Source organism: Rhea pennata, chromosome 6 (genome assembly GCF_028389875.1).
Source record: "Rhea pennata isolate bPtePen1 chromosome 6, bPtePen1.pri, whole genome shotgun sequence".
In the NCBI taxonomy this organism is placed as follows: Eukaryota; Metazoa; Chordata; class Aves; order Rheiformes; family Rheidae; genus Rhea; species Rhea pennata.
In genome coordinates, this window is record NC_084668.1 from 29,501,316 (window position 1) to 29,522,279 (window position 20,964).

Consider the following 20,964-nt stretch of genomic DNA (forward strand, 5'->3'; position numbering starts at 1 on the left):
GTAAATGGAAAGCAGCAACGTTTCAGAAGCTGGAATGGAATCCTAACTCTGCTGCAGTATATGGAGGAATTATAACATTTCCACTGAAACTGAGTAGTGTCTTTCCTTTCTACTTTGCCCATTATTAAAGCAATACATACAACATTGTTTTAGTATGTAATAAAGAGATGTACTTATTATAAAAGAAATGCAAAAACATATTTTGAATTAGTCATTCTGTAAAGCAAACGGCCAAAACCAGGTCAGAATAAGGAAACACAAGCTTCATACTCTTTAAGGTCCATGAAGAGCAACAGAAAGACTCTTCCTGACTTCTGGATCCAGTCAAATTTAGAGGCAAGGCTTCTGATCCTTCACTTCAATGCTTTTAAAAATCTCTCTTTGATTAGCTTGAAAGACTTGATCTGATTCACTTCAAATAATAACAGAAAACTTGCTTCATTCTTTGTGAGCAGATTCTAGAAAATCATAGTTTCTCAGGTTTGCTTCTCAAGCTTCCCAAACTGCTGCTGAAAGACAGTGAGTCATATGTGTGTGTACTATTGCCCTGTCTGAGACAGAAGCAGACAAGTTCAAGACATTCTTTAATTTCTAGCAATTTAGTCACAGCTCTGCAAATGGGATATGTGAATCTTTTATTAACGTAATAGCTGGAGATTTTACTTTGCCTGAAGCTGTGGGTTTTGAGGAAACTATTAGGAGATTTTTCCTTTTGCCAAATGTGCTTAAGTCATGATTAGAGTGCCTATACAGGTACAAAGCCAAAAGCAACTATAACACACATTGGATCTTCAGGTCAGTGTACTCGACAAAAAATTCCCATTGACCTCTCTTGAATCAGAATTCTGTCCTGAGTGACATCTGTCAGTCCTCCTGAGACCATTTTTTTCCCCCTGTAAATATTTGAACACTTTTATATACAGTTTTCATAGATCCTTTGAGACTAAGTGGTAATATTCCTTCCAACTATGCCTGCCTGGTCTGCTTACATACAGCATCTAGTCTGCTTAGCAGAAGGGAAATAATTGCGTAGAGCTCGTGTAGAGCTTGTCCAGGGAAATGCACTCGTAGCAAGACAGAAATTTTTTAAATTTTGGATGCTCCAGAAACAGCATAAATGCTAAGTTATTCAAATTTTCAAACAAAAAGTTGTAATGTTTTGTAAAATGAATCAGAAATTTATATAGCTTCTAGCAAACCATTGCAAAAGCTGTCATAGAAATGAAGTTCTATACAGCCACCATGTTTAGGGCTTTAAGAAGTAGAATAAGAAATGACATTGCCATAAGCCAATCCTCTTCAGTTTTAATATTTTTTGAAAACTTAAATTAATATGTGTGTTTGGAAATCAGTAAGAAAAACTGGTTAAGGCAAGTAAATGACTATTTTACCGCAAGTTTAGAAGTAGACAAGTCAGCTTTTTAAAAAACTTATTATTCCTATTACTTGCCAGTGCATTAGCACAAATCAGCTTTTCAAAGTATTTTGGAGCTAGTATTAAATCTTTATGAGCAATGTGCAATGCATTATGTCATATCATGCTGACACACAGATTGACATCTGAGCACAGAGGAGGTGTCTTGAACTGACTAAGTCATCCCAGATGTAAGTTTTCTCTGGAAAACTTTTTTAAGACTTTCATCCTGCCAAAGGCTTCAGCGATTTTCACTGCAATTCTCCTAGCTTATTTCTTAACTCATTTAACAATGTCCAGAAAGTTGGAAACAAGTATGAATGTCATTATATCCAGATGTCTAGTTAGTCTTTCTTTCTGTTGAATGATGCCATCTACTGTGGAATAACGGAATGACAACCTTGTAGAAACAAGGAACTATTTTATTTTCTTATTACTGTAAAATTATAGCAGTCACATTGTGAGGCATTTTTTTTTCTTTAAAAAGAAAATTATCTCTTTGATTCTTCATTATGTTTGTAAATGAGAAGGATATTTTAACCTGTGGAGCTGAAAAAGCATGTAAGTGGAGTGACTGTTGAGTACATTGCTCTAGAGTGAATGGGTCTATGTTCATCAGAGTATATCTGACTTTTACATGGATAACAAGTACTGAGCTCCTCAGTAGCTTTGCAAGTGTTTTGCCATATACAGTATAGTGCTTTCTGAGTCTTCTTTTGTATAGTGAATCACTCATAAACAGTGCTACTCATCTTTTGCAACATTGTAGTTCAGTTCATAGGTGATTAGAGAGACTATTATAAAGAAAATTTCATTCATAATGTTGCAACTGCCATTTCTAAAATACATTTCAGCCTTCGTAGTGTATGATAAATAAAAACATTACCCATCATCTTTCTTCCAGGAATATAAAATGTTTATAGGTTAAAGGTATTTATATCTTGTTATTGTTCTAATCAATCTAGTAGTCAAGAACAACTCTTAACCATAAGTTGCATCAGTCTTGACAAGTTAATATTTTCTACTTTTCTACTTTTATAATTGAAGTGAAGAATTAGTATAAGCAGGTGTAAGCAGAAAGTTTGTAGGGGAATGGAGACTGAGTGAAAAAAAAAAAAAAAAAAAAAAAACTATCTGATGCTGGACCCTGTTCTGAGATCCCCATTCTGTTACCCTACTCAGCTAGCTGAGAAATCTCAATTGTATTGCCCTTATGTATGAGTTCAGATAAAGTGCAAGGAGGAGGAGATGAACTTCATGGATGACATAAGGGAAAAAGGTCAGGTTAACAGGAAGGAAAAGCAATGGACTGAGGAGTTAGGAAGGGATCAAAGTCTCCAAAAATAAGTTCTGTTGAGTGTGGGAGAAAAGAAGGTGGACTGTTAAGGTGTGAAAGACAAGAGGATTAAGGGAAGGTGAAATGGGAAAGTGTCTACTGTGGGAAAGATGAATGTGAGTAAAGACAAAAGAGGAGATGAAAAAGAAGAAATATGAGGAGAGAGAAAAAGTGTAGAAACAGAACAAAGAGAGAAGAGTACAACAGAGGAGAAATGTATCAGTGGGATGTGAAGGTTGGTACGTACCAAAGAGCATGGGTATAGAAATAGATACTCACAAAAACAGAAAAAGCAAAGCAAAGAATGTAAAGAGAAAAAATAGACTGATGTGCTGTAAACAGCATCAGTGGAAAAGGTAGGTAATGGAGATGAAATACCACATGTGAGGAAAAGAAAAAGGGAATATACAACTTGTAAGAGTTCACTTCAGTAATAAAATTGGACTCAGTCTTGCACTACATGATTAGGACTATTATGATAATTTGATGATATTCAGAATTTTCATCTGGAGCCAGCGGTAATTTTAATGGCAGAGCTTTGAATGGTTGTTTTTTTTTTAAAAAAAGATTAACTTAATCCTCATTACTCAGATATCAAAGTTGTAAGGACCGTTTAGGTACATAAATAGCTATTTCTCTTGGATTTGGTGTTTTAAATCTAGATTTTTTTGTAATTATTCATGGAAAAAATTCTTATTTCATTAATCAATACATTCACTGATACTTACATTTATAATCTAAGACTTCTTACAGTTTCTACAATGTTTACTGGTAACTTACCTAATTTTGAAAGTCTTAGTAGTGTTATTTTTGTATTGCTTTCTTAACTGACTGAAGCTTTCTGAATTTTGTTGCTCAAAGAAAATATGACCCCAAAGTTCAATATTTGAAGCTGTTCTTCAACATCCTCTTCAAATTCATTATCTGCGACAAATTTGATTACTGGAATAGCTTGGAAGGAATTCACAATGCCATGAATATTATGGATGAATGACATTTTTCTGAAAATACAGACATGTGTAACATATGACCAGTTCAGGTGACATATTTATTGTAAATCATTTGGGTGATTAATATGAATGTTCTTTTATACTTATCCCGTATGTCAGCTTTCAAAAATATTTTGAAAACACTTCATTCTGTCTACTAATACAAGATGCTGGCAACAAAAGTTCATGCAGGATAGCCTGCTTAACCATATGTCATGTTGGCATACGGGTGCCAATGACACGTTTGTTTGAGAGTTTGGACATGTTTGCTTTCCATCTGCAGCAGAGAATTCAATTATTAATTATACAGTAACTCTGCCCTACATGGAAATTACTCTAGACAGAGGATTACCACAGATTTCAGTGTGCTTTGGATCAGCTCCAAGAGGTTTCCATTGATGTCTACAGGAATCTCATACAGATCCAGAGCGGGCTCTGGAATTGATATAGCAGATCCTCCCAGTGTTTGAAGAGAAATATTTAGTCTTTTACTTCACACAGACAAGCTGTATTGTGGTAGAAAACAAAACACGCTGTCCAAGAGCTTTCATTTTAAGCATCTTTGTTTGGAAAATCCATTTCAAGTATTATTGAACATTATTTTGTCTTTCTTTCCAGTTGCCGTAGAAACATGTACCCATCTTGGCCAGGTTTATGCTGACAGGGATGTTTGGAAACCAGAGCCATGCCAGATTTGTGTGTGTGACTCCGGATCTGTTCTCTGTGATGACATCATCTGTGATGATCAAGAGTTAGACTGTCCCAACCCAGAGATTCCCTTTGGAGAGTGTTGTCCAGTTTGTCCACAAACAACACCACAACCTACTAGAGTAAGTACCTGCTTGATACCTGTTTCTTTAGAGTTGCATTCTTCTTGATCCCTGTTAATTTCAATTAATTTTCATTTATATACTCTCAATTGTGTTTTTCATTTTCTGGCTTCAGGTAAATGTTTAGGGAGGGAAAATTATGCCAAATAAAATAATAATAATAATAAAAGAACGTTCACTGAACTTGAACTAAAATTTTAATCAAGCTTCAAAAATCTTTTTTGTTAAATTCATAGAACATAATTATCGCAGCTCTCCCCCTTATATCTCTGTGCTTCTGTATTCTATCAGAGAATTGGTACCAGATCTGATAAGGTACCAGTTACTTCTTTGATTTATGCAACCTGAAGGCAAGAAGTCCCGGGACAAAAAGCTTTCAAAGAGTGCTTCTGTCCAATTTTACTTAGAAAACCAGCACAGACCCATTTGAGATAAATAGTAAAAAGGGATAGAAGGTAATAATTAGCTATTACATATTTCAATTTAAGAAGCAGCATAGGCATTATGCAAGCAGCTAATTTGCTGAACTCATGCTTAATCTATATCCATGAAACCAATACTAACAAAGAGGTAAAGCAAATCAGACAATTTTCACAGCATGAAATGAGTCTGCTTTTCTGATCGTCTCAATTCTACATCATTGTACAGTATATTTCCTTTTGTGAAGTGATTACTGACTTAATGCACAGTGAAGGAAAGATGATTCACACCCTACAGCTGCAATTTGTCATTATCTTGTTTTTAGATGTCAGCGTTGTCTAAAAGCAGTTGCAGCAACTTAACCTCAGAAATAAAGAATATTAGTGCATGCCAGGCTCCACCACCTAAACTGCTTCAGGGCTTGAGCTAGCTGTACTGAAGTTTACATTATAGAAATACTGAGGTTACCTGAACATTTCATCCTACTTTAAGGTCCATGAGATTCTGTTGGAGTATATGGATTTCCTTAGGGATACTGAAGATTCTTAATTAAAATAGCCTCCTGAGATTGTCATTGCTTCCAAGTTTGGGCTGTATTAAAAAAAAAAAAAAAAAAAAAAAAAAAAATCCAAAGAATGAGCTTTCTCACAGTATTTCAATATCTTCATTTTCAGTAGGAGTAAGAATTACAGAGCAATAATACAAACAGTGATCTGTGCATGTGCAGGCGTGCATGCCTGAAAAAAAGGAGACACTGCATGTGTGTAAAAGAGAAGCGAGAGATGTATATACACAAAATGTAGGGAGAAAATGTCTGGCATACAGTACTGACCTAGTATCAGTCCCACAATGCCAGTGCAACTGTGGTGCTTCCAGAACTGCCTGAGTTACTTCATTGAAGAGTTTGCACGAAGACGAATGAGTGGCACAGATAAGCATACAGGAGATTTAAGCATGAGTTCCTCTCTTATTGCCTCCAAGAGTTGCAAACATTCTTACCAGTAAAGCCTTTTTTTTTTTTTTTAAGCTTCTAACAACCAAAAGGTTCTTATTTTAAGATTGAAGTTAAAAACTTCAATTAGGATGAAACCCTATTTAATCAGTTCTCCAGTTCCTGATAGTAAAGGATGTGGAATACTTCCTCCAGCCTATCTTTGTTATATATAGGTTTGGTCAGCCCTGTGGAAGCTCAGCTGCTGACTTTGGATGATGTACAGTGAAATTCCATGTTGAAAGATCCAAGATCTTTCAGCTGAATATCCTTTGCTATCTTTAATAGTTGAATTCGTAAAATGCTGTTCTGAACTATTAATTGAGAATCTAGATAGTAACTTATAATTGCATTATTCATTAAAGAGTAAATAAATTGGGGGAATTAAGTTTGAAAAGTGAAACTTAAACTCCATTACTTCACTTATTAAATGTATTTGTTAATTGACTGAGAAGGGTAAAACAGACCTGTTCCTTATAGATTTTCACAGTGTACACCTGTCCCCATTGTAGTTAATGGTGAAGCTCTACTGATTTCATTAATTCCAGGTTTTTGCCTACAGTAGGTATATAACACTAAGGATGCACCACGAAAATGCAAATGAAAGACTGACAAAAATATACCACAAAACTCCAATTTTTTGAAATACTGAAGTGAGAATAAATGGAATTAATTTCTTAAAACTGTATTCCAATGTTTAACTGTGTTTTCCTCTTATATATTTATCTTCAGTTTGCTTTTTGTTTTGATTTTCTTTCTTAATTTAGCTACTTTTTCTTTTTTTTTTTTTTTTTTGTAGTCTACTCCAACTGTTGTCCAAGGTCCAAAGGGAGATCCTGTAAGTGCAACTTCTTTTTTTTTTCCCAAGAAAACTAACAGAATCCAGAGCCAAGTCATACAGTGCTATATATTCTATTCAACCTGCTGAGATATCCAGCTTTCACTGATATCTGTACTGTCTGCAGACTGTACAATGTAGTTATTCTGGAGTAAGCTCTATAGCCTCAATAAAACTGTGAAAAATAGACAGAAAAATTTAGTCCAAACTGTATTACATTTGTTTCCTTTTTAATTATATTTCTTCCTAGTAGAAAAAAAATTGTATGGACTTCATTAAAAGTGTTGATTTCAGCAATTGATTTTGCTGAAAAAAGTTAATATTAATAGTGTACTTGATCCAATATCAGCTGGAATAAGGCTCAAGCAGCAAGTAAGTGTTTCATTGTATGAATTTTGTCTACTCTCTTTGTCTTTCTCGAATTGTTGAGGTGTGACCTTAGTTATGTCTAATGGAGAAAGTTCCCTATCAGTCTTTCATAATTTGTTACAAAGTAAAGGATTTGTCCCCCATGTACTTGCACTTAGAAGCAAGTGACAATGTCTGTATTTGTTTTATTTGTATCTTTGCAGGGTTCTCCTGGTATTCCAGGCAGAAATGGTGCCCCTGGCCCTCCTGGACAGCCAGGAAGTCCTGGAGCTCCTGGTCCCCCAGGGGTCTGTCAGTCCTGTTCCGGCGTAAGTGGAGGTGTAAGTAATTGTTATGTTAAGCTACTGTATTGTTGCTCATAAGCATGCAAAACAATATTGAGAAGTACAATACTCAGTGGATACCCTGCCTTTTCAGGAAGCACGAAGATTAGACTCCCGTGGGCTGATACTCACAGTGCCACAAGGCAGTAAAGAACCTAATCTTTGTACCTCCTCACACATTTTGCTTTCAATGGCATGTCCCATTTGTGCCTTTGAAAAATGCAGTTGATAATATGGAAGGGGGTGGATTTTATAAGGTTTGGTTGAAGTGCAATTAAATCTCTGTCTCATCTTATTTCTTAAAATTTTGGGGGCCAGAACTGGTAAGACTTCATGTTACTCAGAAGTAATCTGACCAGAAGAAATCTGTGCAGGAGGAACTATGTCCATTCAAGCTTAATGGTTAGGGAACTCTTCCATTTCTATATTTTATCCAATCCTATTTATAAAGAAACATTCTAGAAGACTTGGACTGAAACTCAGGTCTGCCTGTAGACAAATGCTGTGTGAGTGCTATTTATCGTGCTGCTTCTTGTATTTTGTTTCTGCCCCACTGAATCTTGAATTCTCTTCTAAACAGCTGTGCAGCATCAGCAAGGGAGCTCATGAGTTCTGACTAAAGGGGTGGCTGGGTTGTCATTCTAGGATGTCTACAATATAGGTTTGAATTCCTTCACACAGGTAAAGGATTTGAACCTGGATCTCCCACTTCTTTGCCAATTTCTGTGATCACTGGCTAAATATAAATAGGCCTTTTATGCTATGCAAAAGCTTTGACTATCACTACATTTTACAGAGAGCTCAATAAGTTAGGCAGTTCTGGGTCTTAGGCTGAATCCCAGAAGAGGATATAAGCAGAAGAATACATATACTCTTTTTCCTGGCAGTACATAGGTATAAGATAAGCACCAAGCTGTTCACCATCTCCTCTCTCTCTCTCTCCAAAATACTGCCAGGGTTCTGGTTAAGAAAAAGAGCAGAAGTGTCAGCTACCTATGGAACACTTCATGTAAAACCCTATAACACCTATGCAGCATAGATGCCTCCATGATTAGTTGGCTAGTGAAGAGGCGATTTTAATATTGCAGCTTCAGATTTAGAAGCCTAAAATTTTGTGTTAGTCCAACTTTGGACATCTAGGGATATGGCCCATGATTTTTAGGCACAACCAACCTTGGTAGTTTTGCTTAGCAATTTAGTATAATTAAGGAAAACATGTTCTTCATCTTAATGTTTTCTATGTGTGGCAGTGTTCTTTCTTATTCTATAAATGGTTCATGCTATATCATGGAAATTAGTAACTGAAGATACAGTGCAGTTAATTTAGTTAAGAGAGTTGAGTAAAAGTTGGTGGTTTAAGAGATCACGTTCAGTCTCATGTGAAATTGAGCAAGTCTAGCTTTTCAAATGTTATTGTTTTAGCATAGAAGTATTAAAATTTGTCCCACTTCCAGTTAAGCCAAAAACTGAGAAAAGATGCCTTGTTTTTGTTTAGTTCTTGGGTGATTGCTACCGAAGACTGAGCTTCTGGGAGTTGTACCATTACGTCACTAACCAGTCTCAATGTGCATCATAATAATATATCAAAAGAGCTAGTATTTTGCATTGGCAGATGAAGATATAAGCAAGGAATATAAGCTGAATTATTCACCTACTCCAGTGCTCTATTGAACTTATGCTATTGAATCCTGACAACATGGCTGATAGTGTAGCATTCTTCTTGTGCCTAGCCAATGAAGGAGCTGGGTGCCAAGTAGTCTGCATTATCACACAGAACACTGTATAGATTTAAGCTTTTCTGCTCAACCACATACATGCCAAAGATGTTTAAACTGCGATAATGCATTAATGAATTCAACTCCTTTCCCTAACATCTGCCTAACAGAATTATTATATATCAATTGCAAGGCTAAATTAGGAGTTTCCTGACTCCTGGCTGACTCCAAATTTTTTTTTTTTTTAAGAAGTATTTTATGTAAAAGAGAATATCAGAAATGCTCTCTACTGTCACAGAGTCCCATAGGACATATTTTCTCTTCATGTTTTGGACAGAATTTTTACTGATTTCAAAATGATTTGTCATAAGCAATGAAGCTTGTCTGCTGGGGCTCAAAAGTCATGATTATTTTAAATTTATCTAGAGTGATATAGTCAATGGGAAAGGAGAAAAGGAAAGAAATAGAAAATGATAGATGTGTATGTTCCTAGTTACAAAGTAGAAAAACTTACTTTTAACTCATGTAAGGATGCACATACATGTAGGTAAGAGGTTTTCTGGTACAAAATGCTCTGAAATGAGACATTCATTAGCCACAGGTGGAAGAAATCAAGAATTAACAAATTGTTTCATTGCTTAGACCATCGGCCCAAAAGAAAAATATTTCAACTTTTTTGAGAGACAACTAAGTCCAGGTTGATAAAGTAAATCGGGAGAAAAGCTTAAAAAGAGTCAAACAAGAAAGAGAAGAGAACTGGTAGTTCGTTAGCTCAGCTGAGGCCCAGCTGTCAGCACAAAAAGTGAATGCATGCACTATAGGTAACTCACATTACCACCATCACAAAATAAAAATATTGTCTGGATTTCTCTCAGAGATGATTTTGAGCTATGGCAGCTAAAACAGTATTTGAAAGTTTAAAAAGTGTACTCAGTGTATGTAAATGGGTTATTTCCATACATTTGTCTTACCAAAGTAACAAAGGACTTAGAAATAAAAAGCAAACACCTTTTTTTTTCTTTTTTTTTCTCTCTCTATTTCTGTTACAGAGTTTTTCTCCACAGTATGACTCCTATGATGTGAAGGCCGGTTCAGCTGGTATTGGTTACCCTCAGCCCATTGTAAGATGATAGTCTTTTCCTCTTTCTTTTTTAAAAAAAACAATTTTTCTGCTTATAGATTATACCTTGGATGTCTGTTTGTATCCTGATTTGAATTTAATACATTAATTTTTAATTTAATTGTTGCTTGCAAGTGGAATGTGATGTGAGGCAGCAATTTACTTGGCAATATCATTCGAGAAAGTAACTGTGGATGTTGTCTTTTTCTCTCCCCCTTTCTTTTCTCACCTTCTTCCCAATCTCTCTCTTGTGCTACTTCTTCATTTGTATCTTTCTCCCTTGCATACCCTCCTCACTTACTTGCTTTTATATTCTTCTAATAATTGCTTCTCTCTCCTCCACATTTTTACCTCTTGCACCATCTCTAATTTTCTTTTATTCATTTAGCTGCATTCTGTCTTTCCTCAGTATGATATGATGATTCCGTACTTGTTTACACTTCCACAACTCAAATTTGCCTGATAACAAGTGAGTAAACCCCTTCTTTTTATCCTAGATGCAGCCAAAGGTTTTCCGTCTTTAAATTATTATTATACCCACAGCTATTCAGACTGTTTACTAAGGATGCTGTATTTACCTGATATGCCTGGTACAAGCTTTTCACAGGCTTTTTAGTGAGGCAAAACATGGATTGTCCTAAACAGTTATGTACGAGCTATGCTTCCTCTATAAAATAAATGTAAATGTGCACCTCATGATTTTTCTTCTAGGCACTAGAATTTATAGACAATCACCACCAATGACATAGAGTGCTCTTGCAGTAGTGATATCATACTGATAATAGAAGTGTCTTTCTTGATTCAGGAAATTTGCTAGGTAATGGATGTGGTGAATTACTATCATTTGAGATTGGGTGCTGCTTCATTAAGTATAATTTTGATTTCTAATCTCAAACTGCATAACAAGGTGTGGGCATCATGTGTTGCAATATATGAAGTTAGTTGCAAGCAAACATTATTTTTCTGGAGTCCATAAGATCATCTTATGGCGTATTTAATCATGACGATTGTTTTTGCTGAACTATAGTTCATTATTTTCTCCATTTCTCAAGTTCATTATTATCAGTCATTTATTTCTACCTCATTCATTTGTTAATATGGTCATTCATGCATTGGTCTCATTCAGCCATTCATTTTGTTACTCATTTGTTCGTTTATTCATTTTTCAGCTCCTCACAGTTTTTGCCCGCAGCTTACCATAACATCTGCATTTTGCTACTGGCATCTTAATATCAGATGTCCGGAACCAGGCAGATAACAGTGATACCTTTTCAGTGTGACAAACATGGTTGCTCCTCTCTATTCTGGCATTTTTCTCTGACATGCTTAGTGATTTCTTGTGTTCTGATCATTGTGCTTTGGTTAATTAATTGGGCACCGTAGAATGATTTCAACGAGAATTGGCTATATATTTTCATATCGTATTTCTTTTATATTGCATCATGCAATACATGAATCCAAACTAAGTAACAGAATAGATGTGTCTAAACTTGCTAGAAGTAATGAGCATTTATCATTAATATTATATAGATTCTTCTTGTTAATTTAAATAAATACCCAAAACTGAAATAATTTGGAAGAGTAATAAAAAAAAAAAAAAAAGTCAGCTATAGCATGACCAACCCCAAAATTTTCCATGGGTTGTTACCATGTTTCATTAGTTGCACATTTCTCCATTACAGTGGCTTTCTTACTCCATGTACACTGGTTTTGAACTTCATATCTCAATTTCTCTTCATTTACTGTTATTACTTTCACATCTTGGCTTTTTCTCTTTCTACCAATGTGCATATTCTAACTAAAGTATGCTCGTTTGTTTACAGTCTGGAGACACTGACAGCAAGCAAATGCCATTCCTAACTATGAATTTACCTCCTCAGTGTGCACCTTGAAAAAAATAATGTCGTGTTTGTTTAGCCATATGTTTAATCAACTGATTGCAATTGTTGAGTTGACAAGTCCAATCCATGTTCAATCCGGATTTGATTTGTACCAAATGAGTTCTAATAATCTACTAACTACTCTGCCTCTTTCTGTACTTTCTGACTTCGAAAATAGCAACTATTACAGTGATTCTATCTTTTTGACAAAAGTCTATGAAATAGTATTAACATAGTATGTGTATACTACCTACATTAGTACAGCTTTGCTCAACAATTAACCTTATATTATGAAAATTCACTCAATGTAACATCTGTAGTATATGACAAATTCTGACACCATATGGCAATATCCATGAAACATATGATTCCCAATATTGCCTGTCCTGCAGCACATAGAGTGTTTCTCACATAGCTCATGTCTTCAATTGTTTTGGCAGTATCAAATCCATAAAGAGTTTAAATTAATAAAATTATTTTTTAAAGAACCACAAGTAGCTGCAACAAACCATTGGGCTAATTTTCCAATATTTTCTGTTTTGCAGTATCAAATGCTTTTGAGGTTTTTGCTACTAGAGGTTGAAATACTAGCATTTTTCCAAAATTTAGAATTTCCTTAATTATATTTTATTCCATTTTTACCAGCTAAATTATGAGCAGTTATACTGATTTGAATTTTTCCATATGTATAATGAGGTTTCATCCTCTAAGTCCTTTGGTTAGTCCAGACAGTATTTATTTTTTATGGCTTAGTATTGTACAACTTCAGAAAACGAGCTCATTGGCAAAAACACATGCCCTGCTGATTATTAACAGAAATATGGCCTTAATTCAGTATACCTGTAAGTCCTAAGAAGTCTAAAGTCGTAAACTGCTTACAGGATATGTTGCCAATATGTATCTTTCTCTTAAAGGAGAAAATATTATGGCTACAGGCAGCCAAAAAAATCACTTCTCCTCCTATGTTCTTCTAATGGTTTGTACATGTATACGTAATGTAACTCCTAAATGCAGATGAGAAATTTTTTAGTTTTAGAAAACAACATCTGGCATTAGTAAACCAGCATGCAGGCTTACTAGCACACTTTAACTACACCATTGAGGGCGGAAGGCTAGGGTAATGGAGCTCAGTTCCATGGTAAGGAAACAGAACCTCATTTACTCTGCTTAACAATTTAAGAGTACCAGATATCTGTTCCGTCAGTTTAGCTAGCTGAAGAGCTAAGCTGTAAGTAACTTTTTGGAGGTCTAGAGGAGTGTAACAGTGACCAAAAAGAAAAATTGCAGCTTTGAAAAAGTTTCCTTTTGGAGTAGGATAGCTAGAGCTGTATACTACTACAGAAAGAAACCCAGTAATCTATTTTCTGAAGGGACTGTAAATACTAGACAGTGTATGTAGCAATGTATATATGCTCTTTCGTCTTTTTACATATGTGTGTCATTGAGGATTTTTCTCTGTACTAATAAGCATTTATATTGAAAATTGTATTTCACAGCTCCTGATGACTATTGCAGTTGTATTAAGCTTCATATATATACTACATTGATATAGTGACTATTTTTTTAATCTACAATATAGAGTGGCTTTCCAGGACCCCCTGGCCCCAGTGGCCCACCTGGCCCCCCTGGTCATGCAGGTCCACCTGTAAGTAAAATTAATTCTTTTCCTAAGTGTCATTTCTTTATATGAGCTTCTCCCTTTCTTTCTCATAAATAGTAAGCACATTTTCAACTGAAAAATATAGATATTGTGACCAAGAATTGTATAATTAAATGTCATGTTCTGTTCTTGGGCTGTACTATCTATGTACCACCAAGAATTAATGACTTATGGCCGTATGCTGAACTTATTTAAGTACATGTCCTTGTCCTGAACTTACATTCCATGGGATATCTGCTGAGGTTGAATTTTGCCTTTAGAGATCCTTAAAATGTACTGCTGTTTGTGATCTTCTGATAAAGTTCCTAAATGTTTATTCATACAAAAAATGGTAAAGGAAAGTTGGTAAAGGAAACTGGAAATCCTAGTACACCTTCTATGAGCACAAAAAGGGTTTGAGTATTTTAATGTACATCCCCTTTTAGAGAAGCAGTTTTATTCTTTCTTTCATAGAGGTGTATCTTGCTTGATTCTGACAATTTCACCTTCTTTTGGTCATTTGGTGACAGTTGTGAATGATTTTTTCTTTATGATTATGAAATCATTATAAAATATGGTAGCACCAACAGAATGATGCATGGAATGCCTTATATATTAGCTGTTTCTTTCTGCATAACAGGGTGCTAATGGATACCAAGGCTCCCCTGGAGAACCAGGACAACCAGGCCCTTCTGTATGTATATGTTACATATCATTATATATGTCAAAGACCTGTTTTTTCAGGCATGAATTTTACAGTTCATCCTGTCTGTTTTCTACTGTGTGTGTCGAATGTTTTGATACTTTGTAACACCTAATACATTTTTAATTTGTAAAAAGTTCAAGAAACTTAAAAATTATTATTTTTCTAAAGGGACCTCCAGGCCCTCCTGGACTGATAGGCCCAGCTGGTCCACCAGGAAAAGATGTAAGTTCACTACTCTTCAGCCAGTGATAATGAATGAGAAGAGTGAAAGTTGGTTAAATTATAAAATAGCAGATTGAATTGATGCTGCTCAACTTAGGAGTTTTTAATGTCTCCTGGTTTCTAGATTTGGCAAAATGACCATAAAAGAAATGGATTTGGTTTAAACTAGGTGTAGATGTCCATTCTAAAAAAGCTTAAATTTTAGTAGGCAATTTAATTAAAACAATAAAAAATTGTTTTAATTAAAAACAAAATTTAAAAAAAGAAAACCTAAGCATTAAATATGCTCTTTTGATCTGGTATAAAATGAATTTGTGATTATAAAGGTAAGCAGATAGTAGTGGTGGCTATCTGCTCCTTTCAAGTCTTGCTCTGAAACTTTGTTTATTAAAATCATTTTTTGAGTAACAACCGGGAGTCCTGGAGAGGTATAGTACAGGGAGAGGCAATCAGCTTAACTCTCTGTCTATTTTGAGTGTTTTGCCATGAAAAAACAGTTTTCTGTGACGTTCTTATCTCTTTCTAAAGATTGACTTGAAATATATTAGATGTTATAAAAATCTTATTAAAAATAGAGTTAATAAATTGTGACAAATGTTTTTCAAAAGTAGTTTCATGTAGTGAAATTGTTTTTACTCTGATATAATTTTCCTCATTGTCTGGTTGTGGAGGTTTCACCTACTTATTCCAGCTCACCTTGATTTTGTCTTTGCCACAAACTGTCAGAAAATTTACTTTCTTTCCACAGGGAGAACCAGGAAGACCAGGTAGAAATGGCGATCGAGGAATTCCTGGATTACCGGTATGAAAACACCCCCAGTAGCAATGATCTGATGAAAGGTTTTGTTTTCCGAGTCTAAGTTAATCAAGTGAACATGACATGTAATGTACTTTGGTTTGTGCCCTTTATTCAGTGTTTGTGTTATTTATGCACCTTTCTATATTTGCATATTTAGGGTCACAAGGGACACCCTGGAATGCCTGGAATGCCTGGAATGAAGGGTCAAAGAGTAAGTATTGATAAGACTGTGACAGAATCTGTCACTCCACTTGAATTACGGTGCTGCACTCTTGTGCTTTTTTTTTTTTATCAGTCCCCAGCTAAATAGATTGAATCATAAAATTAAAGGTCAATTTCTAGACTATGTGGTCTGACCTCCCATAGCATAAACTGTTGAATTTCATCTGTTAGCTCAATTGTAGAGCCCCATACACTGGATTAAAGCATGCCTTCCAGAAAAGCATCCAGTCTTAACTAGCAGACAAGGAGAGATTGAGGAGTCAGCATTTTCTTTGGAAAAGTATTTGACTAGCTAGTAGCACTCATTTTTAAAAATATCATAGAATCATAGAATCAGTAAGGTTGGAAGGGACCTCTGGAAATCATCTAGTCCAACCTCCCTGCTCAGCAGGGTCACCTAGAGCATGTTAGACAGGGCTGTGTCCAGGCGAGCCTGAGTATCTCCAGAGGAGGAGACGCCACAACCTCTCTGGGCAACCTGTGCCAGTGCTCTGTCACTCTCACAAGGAAGAAATTCCCCCTCACGTTCATTTAATATGATTTCAAGCAAGTATAATAGGATTTCAAGTCTCATTTTGAGTAATGATGATTGAATGTGTTACATGCTGATTAAAAGGTCATCAACATGCTGCCTACTGAAAAATTATGCAAGAGCAAAGGTACTACCTAAATTATAAAATTCTGAGGAAAAAGAATGTGTTTTCTCCATTTGTACAGCATCCAGCATAAGGTCCCAATCTAAGTGAAATTTTGGGGGTATTAAAAATATAAATATGATATTGTTATAATTTTATGTGTTAATATAGCATTTAATAAAATATAATTGTTATTGTTAAAAATTAATTTAATAGTAAATAAAAAAGAACAGAAGCGACAGACCTTCAGTAGAAATTTATGCTGCTTCACTAAAGTCAACAGAAAGAAACCAGTGAATGTCAGCCAACTATCTAATCCATGGTAACAGCATTTTTTTAAATAAATTTTATAAAGTGTAAGATAATATACAGTCTAAACATAATTATTTTAAAAACAATTATAATATTGGAAGAATTAAGCATTATAGTGTAGAAACATTACTGATAAGTATGCAAACTTGATTTAAGTTAATTGCCATTTTATAAACATCTGATTTATACTAAGTATGTTTCTTTTCAAATTATTGTTTCCTAATTTTATGATATAATGGAAAAGAAAGTAAATGTATGTAAAAGTTAACCAGAGCTAGACCAGGTACTCTAAAATCACTATTTCTATTATTTATCCTTCAAAAATAAAAATTAAACATAGCTATAAAGTTATTTAAGATTCTAGAAAAGCTTTTTTTCTAAGGCCTATTCTGAGCACTCAGCTTACACGTGTCATACTAATGAAACAATGAGAATTTGCATTAGGTATATATCAAAAACATTTTTATAATTAGAGATAGTCAATAGTGCTTAAAATTTCCTCGCTGCATAAATTTTAGATCAGAGCTAGAAAACTGAAGCTGAAATTCCTGATACTGAATTCTCAGCAGTGTAAACAGGAGCTCACAGTTTAACCAAAGCACACAATCCTCTTCTGTTACACTATTTTATTCCTGTTTAACACTTTGTTAAACAATCTTGATTTCCTTCTGCAATTCTATAGGAACACATAAACTGTCTTCCTACAGTTTAAAAGTATTTATAATCCTTCAGATTCAAGATAAGAAGAAGAAATAATGTACTTTAATGTTTGGTCATGGGGAATCAAGTTTTCTAGAGCGTAAGATAAATTGTATTCATAGATGTATTTTTTGCTTCCCGTAGGGTTTTGATGGAAAAGATGGTGCAAAAGGTGACGCTGGTGCTCCTGGTCCAAAGGTAAAATAACTATCAATAGTATAATCTTTGTAGAAGATAGAATTAGACCCTCAATTGTTTGTTATATAGCTATGCCTGGTGTATTAGGCTATTACAAAAATCTCTCAAGCACTGAAGAAATTAATTGCACATTTCATACAAAGGATCGATAGCTCCAAAGGAATTAAACTGAGAACTGTATCTCATCCTTATTTACTAGCTGCAACAAATATGAGATTTTACAATGAAAGAACATGCCTTGATCATTTGACTTTATTGCGTAATAGAAAAAGACTATATACCAAAGAATAGAAAGTCTTTCTGATGTTTTTCAATTTAAACATTTTGTTCTGGCATATCTTCAGATTTCTCAGACCTTACTGACCTCAGTACACACTGAGTACACTCAGCAGCAGACATAAAGTGGCAAAGACCTGGGCTATTTTGTTTCTACAGCTCATCCCCACAAATAAACCAAAAAATCTTCTCTGCAAAGTTAATTCTGCATTGTTTGGTTTTTTCTTTACATGACAGGGTGAAACTGGACTCCCTGGCGCAAATGGATCACCAGGCCAACCGGTAAATATATGTTTCCGGCAGTATTTAAATGGAAGTGCCAATGGTACTTTCCTGTTAACAGACTTACTCATCTTTCTTTTAATTACTCCACCACAAGCATTTAACAATACTGACCTATACACATAAGAACAATATCTCTTTACTAAACCATATTTATTTAGGAAGCCACACTACAGATCAGTTTTCTTGTGTTTTGTAGGGACCAAGAGGTCCAGCTGGTGAAAGAGGAAGACCTGGGAATCCTGGTGGCCCTGTAAGTAACTGCAACTGTTGTTATAATCAAAAAACAGCATGTATTTTGTATCAATATGTTGAGAATTCTCTGTCTCAGGGAATTTATGTCCTAGAACAGTTGTAAGACAATGCAAAGGATTAAAAAACAGTATATCGTCTGTAAAATCACATGTGAAAACTTATCAGCCCCAATTAAAAACGGCAGTAAGTAGCACATGACACGCCTGTTTTAATTTCACAGGTTGTTCACCATTTTATTCTCTATTTCTTTTTGCATGAATGCGTTATACTTTGAGGGAAAGTTCAAGGTTTCAGCAAAAGCTTAGATTCATGTGAGAGGAATAGGAGAAGGAATGGAAGCAAAGTGCAGAAAGGAAAAGGCAAAGATAGTAAAAATACAACTTCTAAACTAATTTGAAGGAGAAAATTAAATTATGTGTTGATGGAGATTAGGAGGTATATTCTATGCTCTGAAGGAAGTTATATTTCTTAGCTTCCAACACAATCAACAAAGCGCAGCTAACTTAAAATAACCAGCAACTTGTTTATACAAGCACTCTGTACCCGGAGTAGCTGACCTCTTGATCTGACATGTTTGCAAGACAGGCAACAGGATTTGAATCAGGACACTATTAGGTTCTTGGAGTGAAATTTTAGTTTTCATGTGAATTATAACTTATTCTGAAATATATGGCATCTATTTGGATCTTATATATTAAACCTTAGGAACTGATCTCACAGGTGTTGTTTTGTAACCATTATTTACTTAAGAAATCTGATATGAATATGTTATTACGTCATGCTGTTTCATCATTAGAGTGCAAGTCATGTAAGGTCATGGACATTCCTTCAGTAATATTTAGTTAATTATTATTTTAGAGTTTCACAGTTCAAGAATCTCTGGGTCCTAGCAAAGTAAATGGGAATGTACAGATTCAGAAACATGATTTGTGAGTCAGGGGCATTAAAGTGTCCAAGGAGAGTGCTTTGTATCAGCAACTTGTGTTCTTCCCATAGGGTGCCCACGGCAAAGATGGATCTCCAGGAGCAGCTGGCCCACCTGTAAGAAGACTTACTATTGTTTGACTATTTATTTCTAGCTGGTGTTCTGTAGTGCCAGCAAACCTGAGACTTGACATGCTTTAGTTTAGGAATAAGCATTTTATTGAACTATATTTCATAACAGTATGTTGGTTAAGATACTTGAATTGCACTTTGAAAATAAGACAGTTTTAACACTGTAAATCAGAAAACACATAAATGCAAAACTAAATCATTCTCAGAGAACTTACTGATGAAGAAAGTGGCTATTGTCTACACAGATCAAGTTTTGAATGGACTTATCAAGCACCTGAGATGGGCAAAAGTTTTCATTTTCCACGTGCCCAGAAACATGAGTGTGTCCATGTGTCTGTGTAACAGCTATATTGGCTTCCTTTTCTTTTTTTATAATTAAAATCAAATTTTGACCATTTTTCATAACTTTATCTCTTTAATGATGTTTTTCATGTTTTTAAAATTTAAAACACAGAAATTGAACCAAACACATAAAAGTCAGGGTAACTAACTTGCAGGTGTGATATTTTAAGACTAGCCAAACTTCATCTTCTACAGCATGATTTATATTTGCCATTTTGCCAGGTGCTTCCTTATTCAGAGAAAAATCTCATAATCAGACTTTTTTAAACTTAAGATTAATTCCATATGGCTTTTACCTCTTGCATTAATAGTATTTCCTTCACTTTTTAAGGGTCCCCCAGGTCCCCCTGGAACTGCAGGATTTCCAGGCTCTCCAGGTTTTAAGGTATCCAGCTAAAGATATGTTCTAATATAGGATTTGCTCCTTTCTCTAGTTAGCCAGTTTATGTTGCTATACATCTTAACTAGGTGCAGTCTTCTTTTCTGGCTGCTATTGCAGTGTTTGCAAGGCTAGAAATGATGTATCTTCCTATGCAGCATGAGACAAAGCCTATCTTAATCACACTATGAGTACCCACCCCAAAACACAATTAAGTGGTAGAACCCATGCTTTATGTCACCTTACAGGAGGAGCTTGACTGAACTTTCAGCAATTAGAGGAAATATGCAGCATGTGCTCTCTGGCATGCATTAATAAAACATACCTCAGTGTTATGCAAGCCATGCTCTATCTGATTCTTGCATTCAGATGATTGTAGTAGCAGCCCTTTTCCTGAACCATTCAAAGATGCCCCAAGAGAGGAAGCAGCAATGAAGCTAACAAGCTAATGCTGTTTGCATTGGAGACAAGATTGAAATGCATTAATTTTCTCCTTACACTATTTTTCTATAGGGTGAAGCTGGACCTCCTGGTCCTGCGGGAGCTAGTGGTACTCCTGGAGAGAGAGGGGAACCTGGTCCTCAAGGTCATGCTGGGCCTCCTGGGCCTCAGGTGCGTAAACATCACTTGAGAACTTGGAGATCCCTTGCCAGCTGCTCTTCACAAAGCCCTATGAATCCTTTGGTTTAAGGACATTAGGTTAACAGCATTAATTAT

General features: G+C 35.2%; 1 protein-coding gene across 2 annotated transcripts in view; it reads left to right on the forward strand.

Annotated features, from left to right (window-relative positions):
• Positions 1–20,964, forward strand: part of COL3A1 (collagen type III alpha 1 chain) — a 53,838-nt gene that overhangs the window by 12,233 nt on the left and 20,641 nt on the right. Inside the window, exons 2-16 of one of the 2 annotated variants that reach the window (XM_062579341.1) lie at positions 4,358–4,569; positions 6,780–6,818; positions 7,391–7,507; positions 10,275–10,346; positions 13,805–13,870; positions 14,505–14,558; positions 14,739–14,792; positions 15,541–15,594; positions 15,749–15,802; positions 17,604–17,657; positions 18,171–18,215; positions 18,415–18,468; positions 19,467–19,511; positions 20,200–20,253; positions 20,761–20,859. In XM_062579341.1, the coding sequence (XP_062435325.1) occupies positions 4,358–4,569; positions 6,780–6,818; positions 7,391–7,507; positions 10,275–10,346; positions 13,805–13,870; positions 14,505–14,558; positions 14,739–14,792; positions 15,541–15,594; positions 15,749–15,802; positions 17,604–17,657; positions 18,171–18,215; positions 18,415–18,468; positions 19,467–19,511; positions 20,200–20,253; positions 20,761–20,859 (1,073 nt within the window). The remainder of the gene's footprint in view (positions 1–4,357; positions 4,570–6,779; positions 6,819–7,390; positions 7,508–10,274; positions 10,347–13,804; positions 13,871–14,504; positions 14,559–14,738; positions 14,793–15,540; positions 15,595–15,748; positions 15,803–17,603; positions 17,658–18,170; positions 18,216–18,414; positions 18,469–19,466; positions 19,512–20,199; positions 20,254–20,760; positions 20,860–20,964) is intronic. The other variant, XM_062579342.1, reaches the window with a different exon arrangement.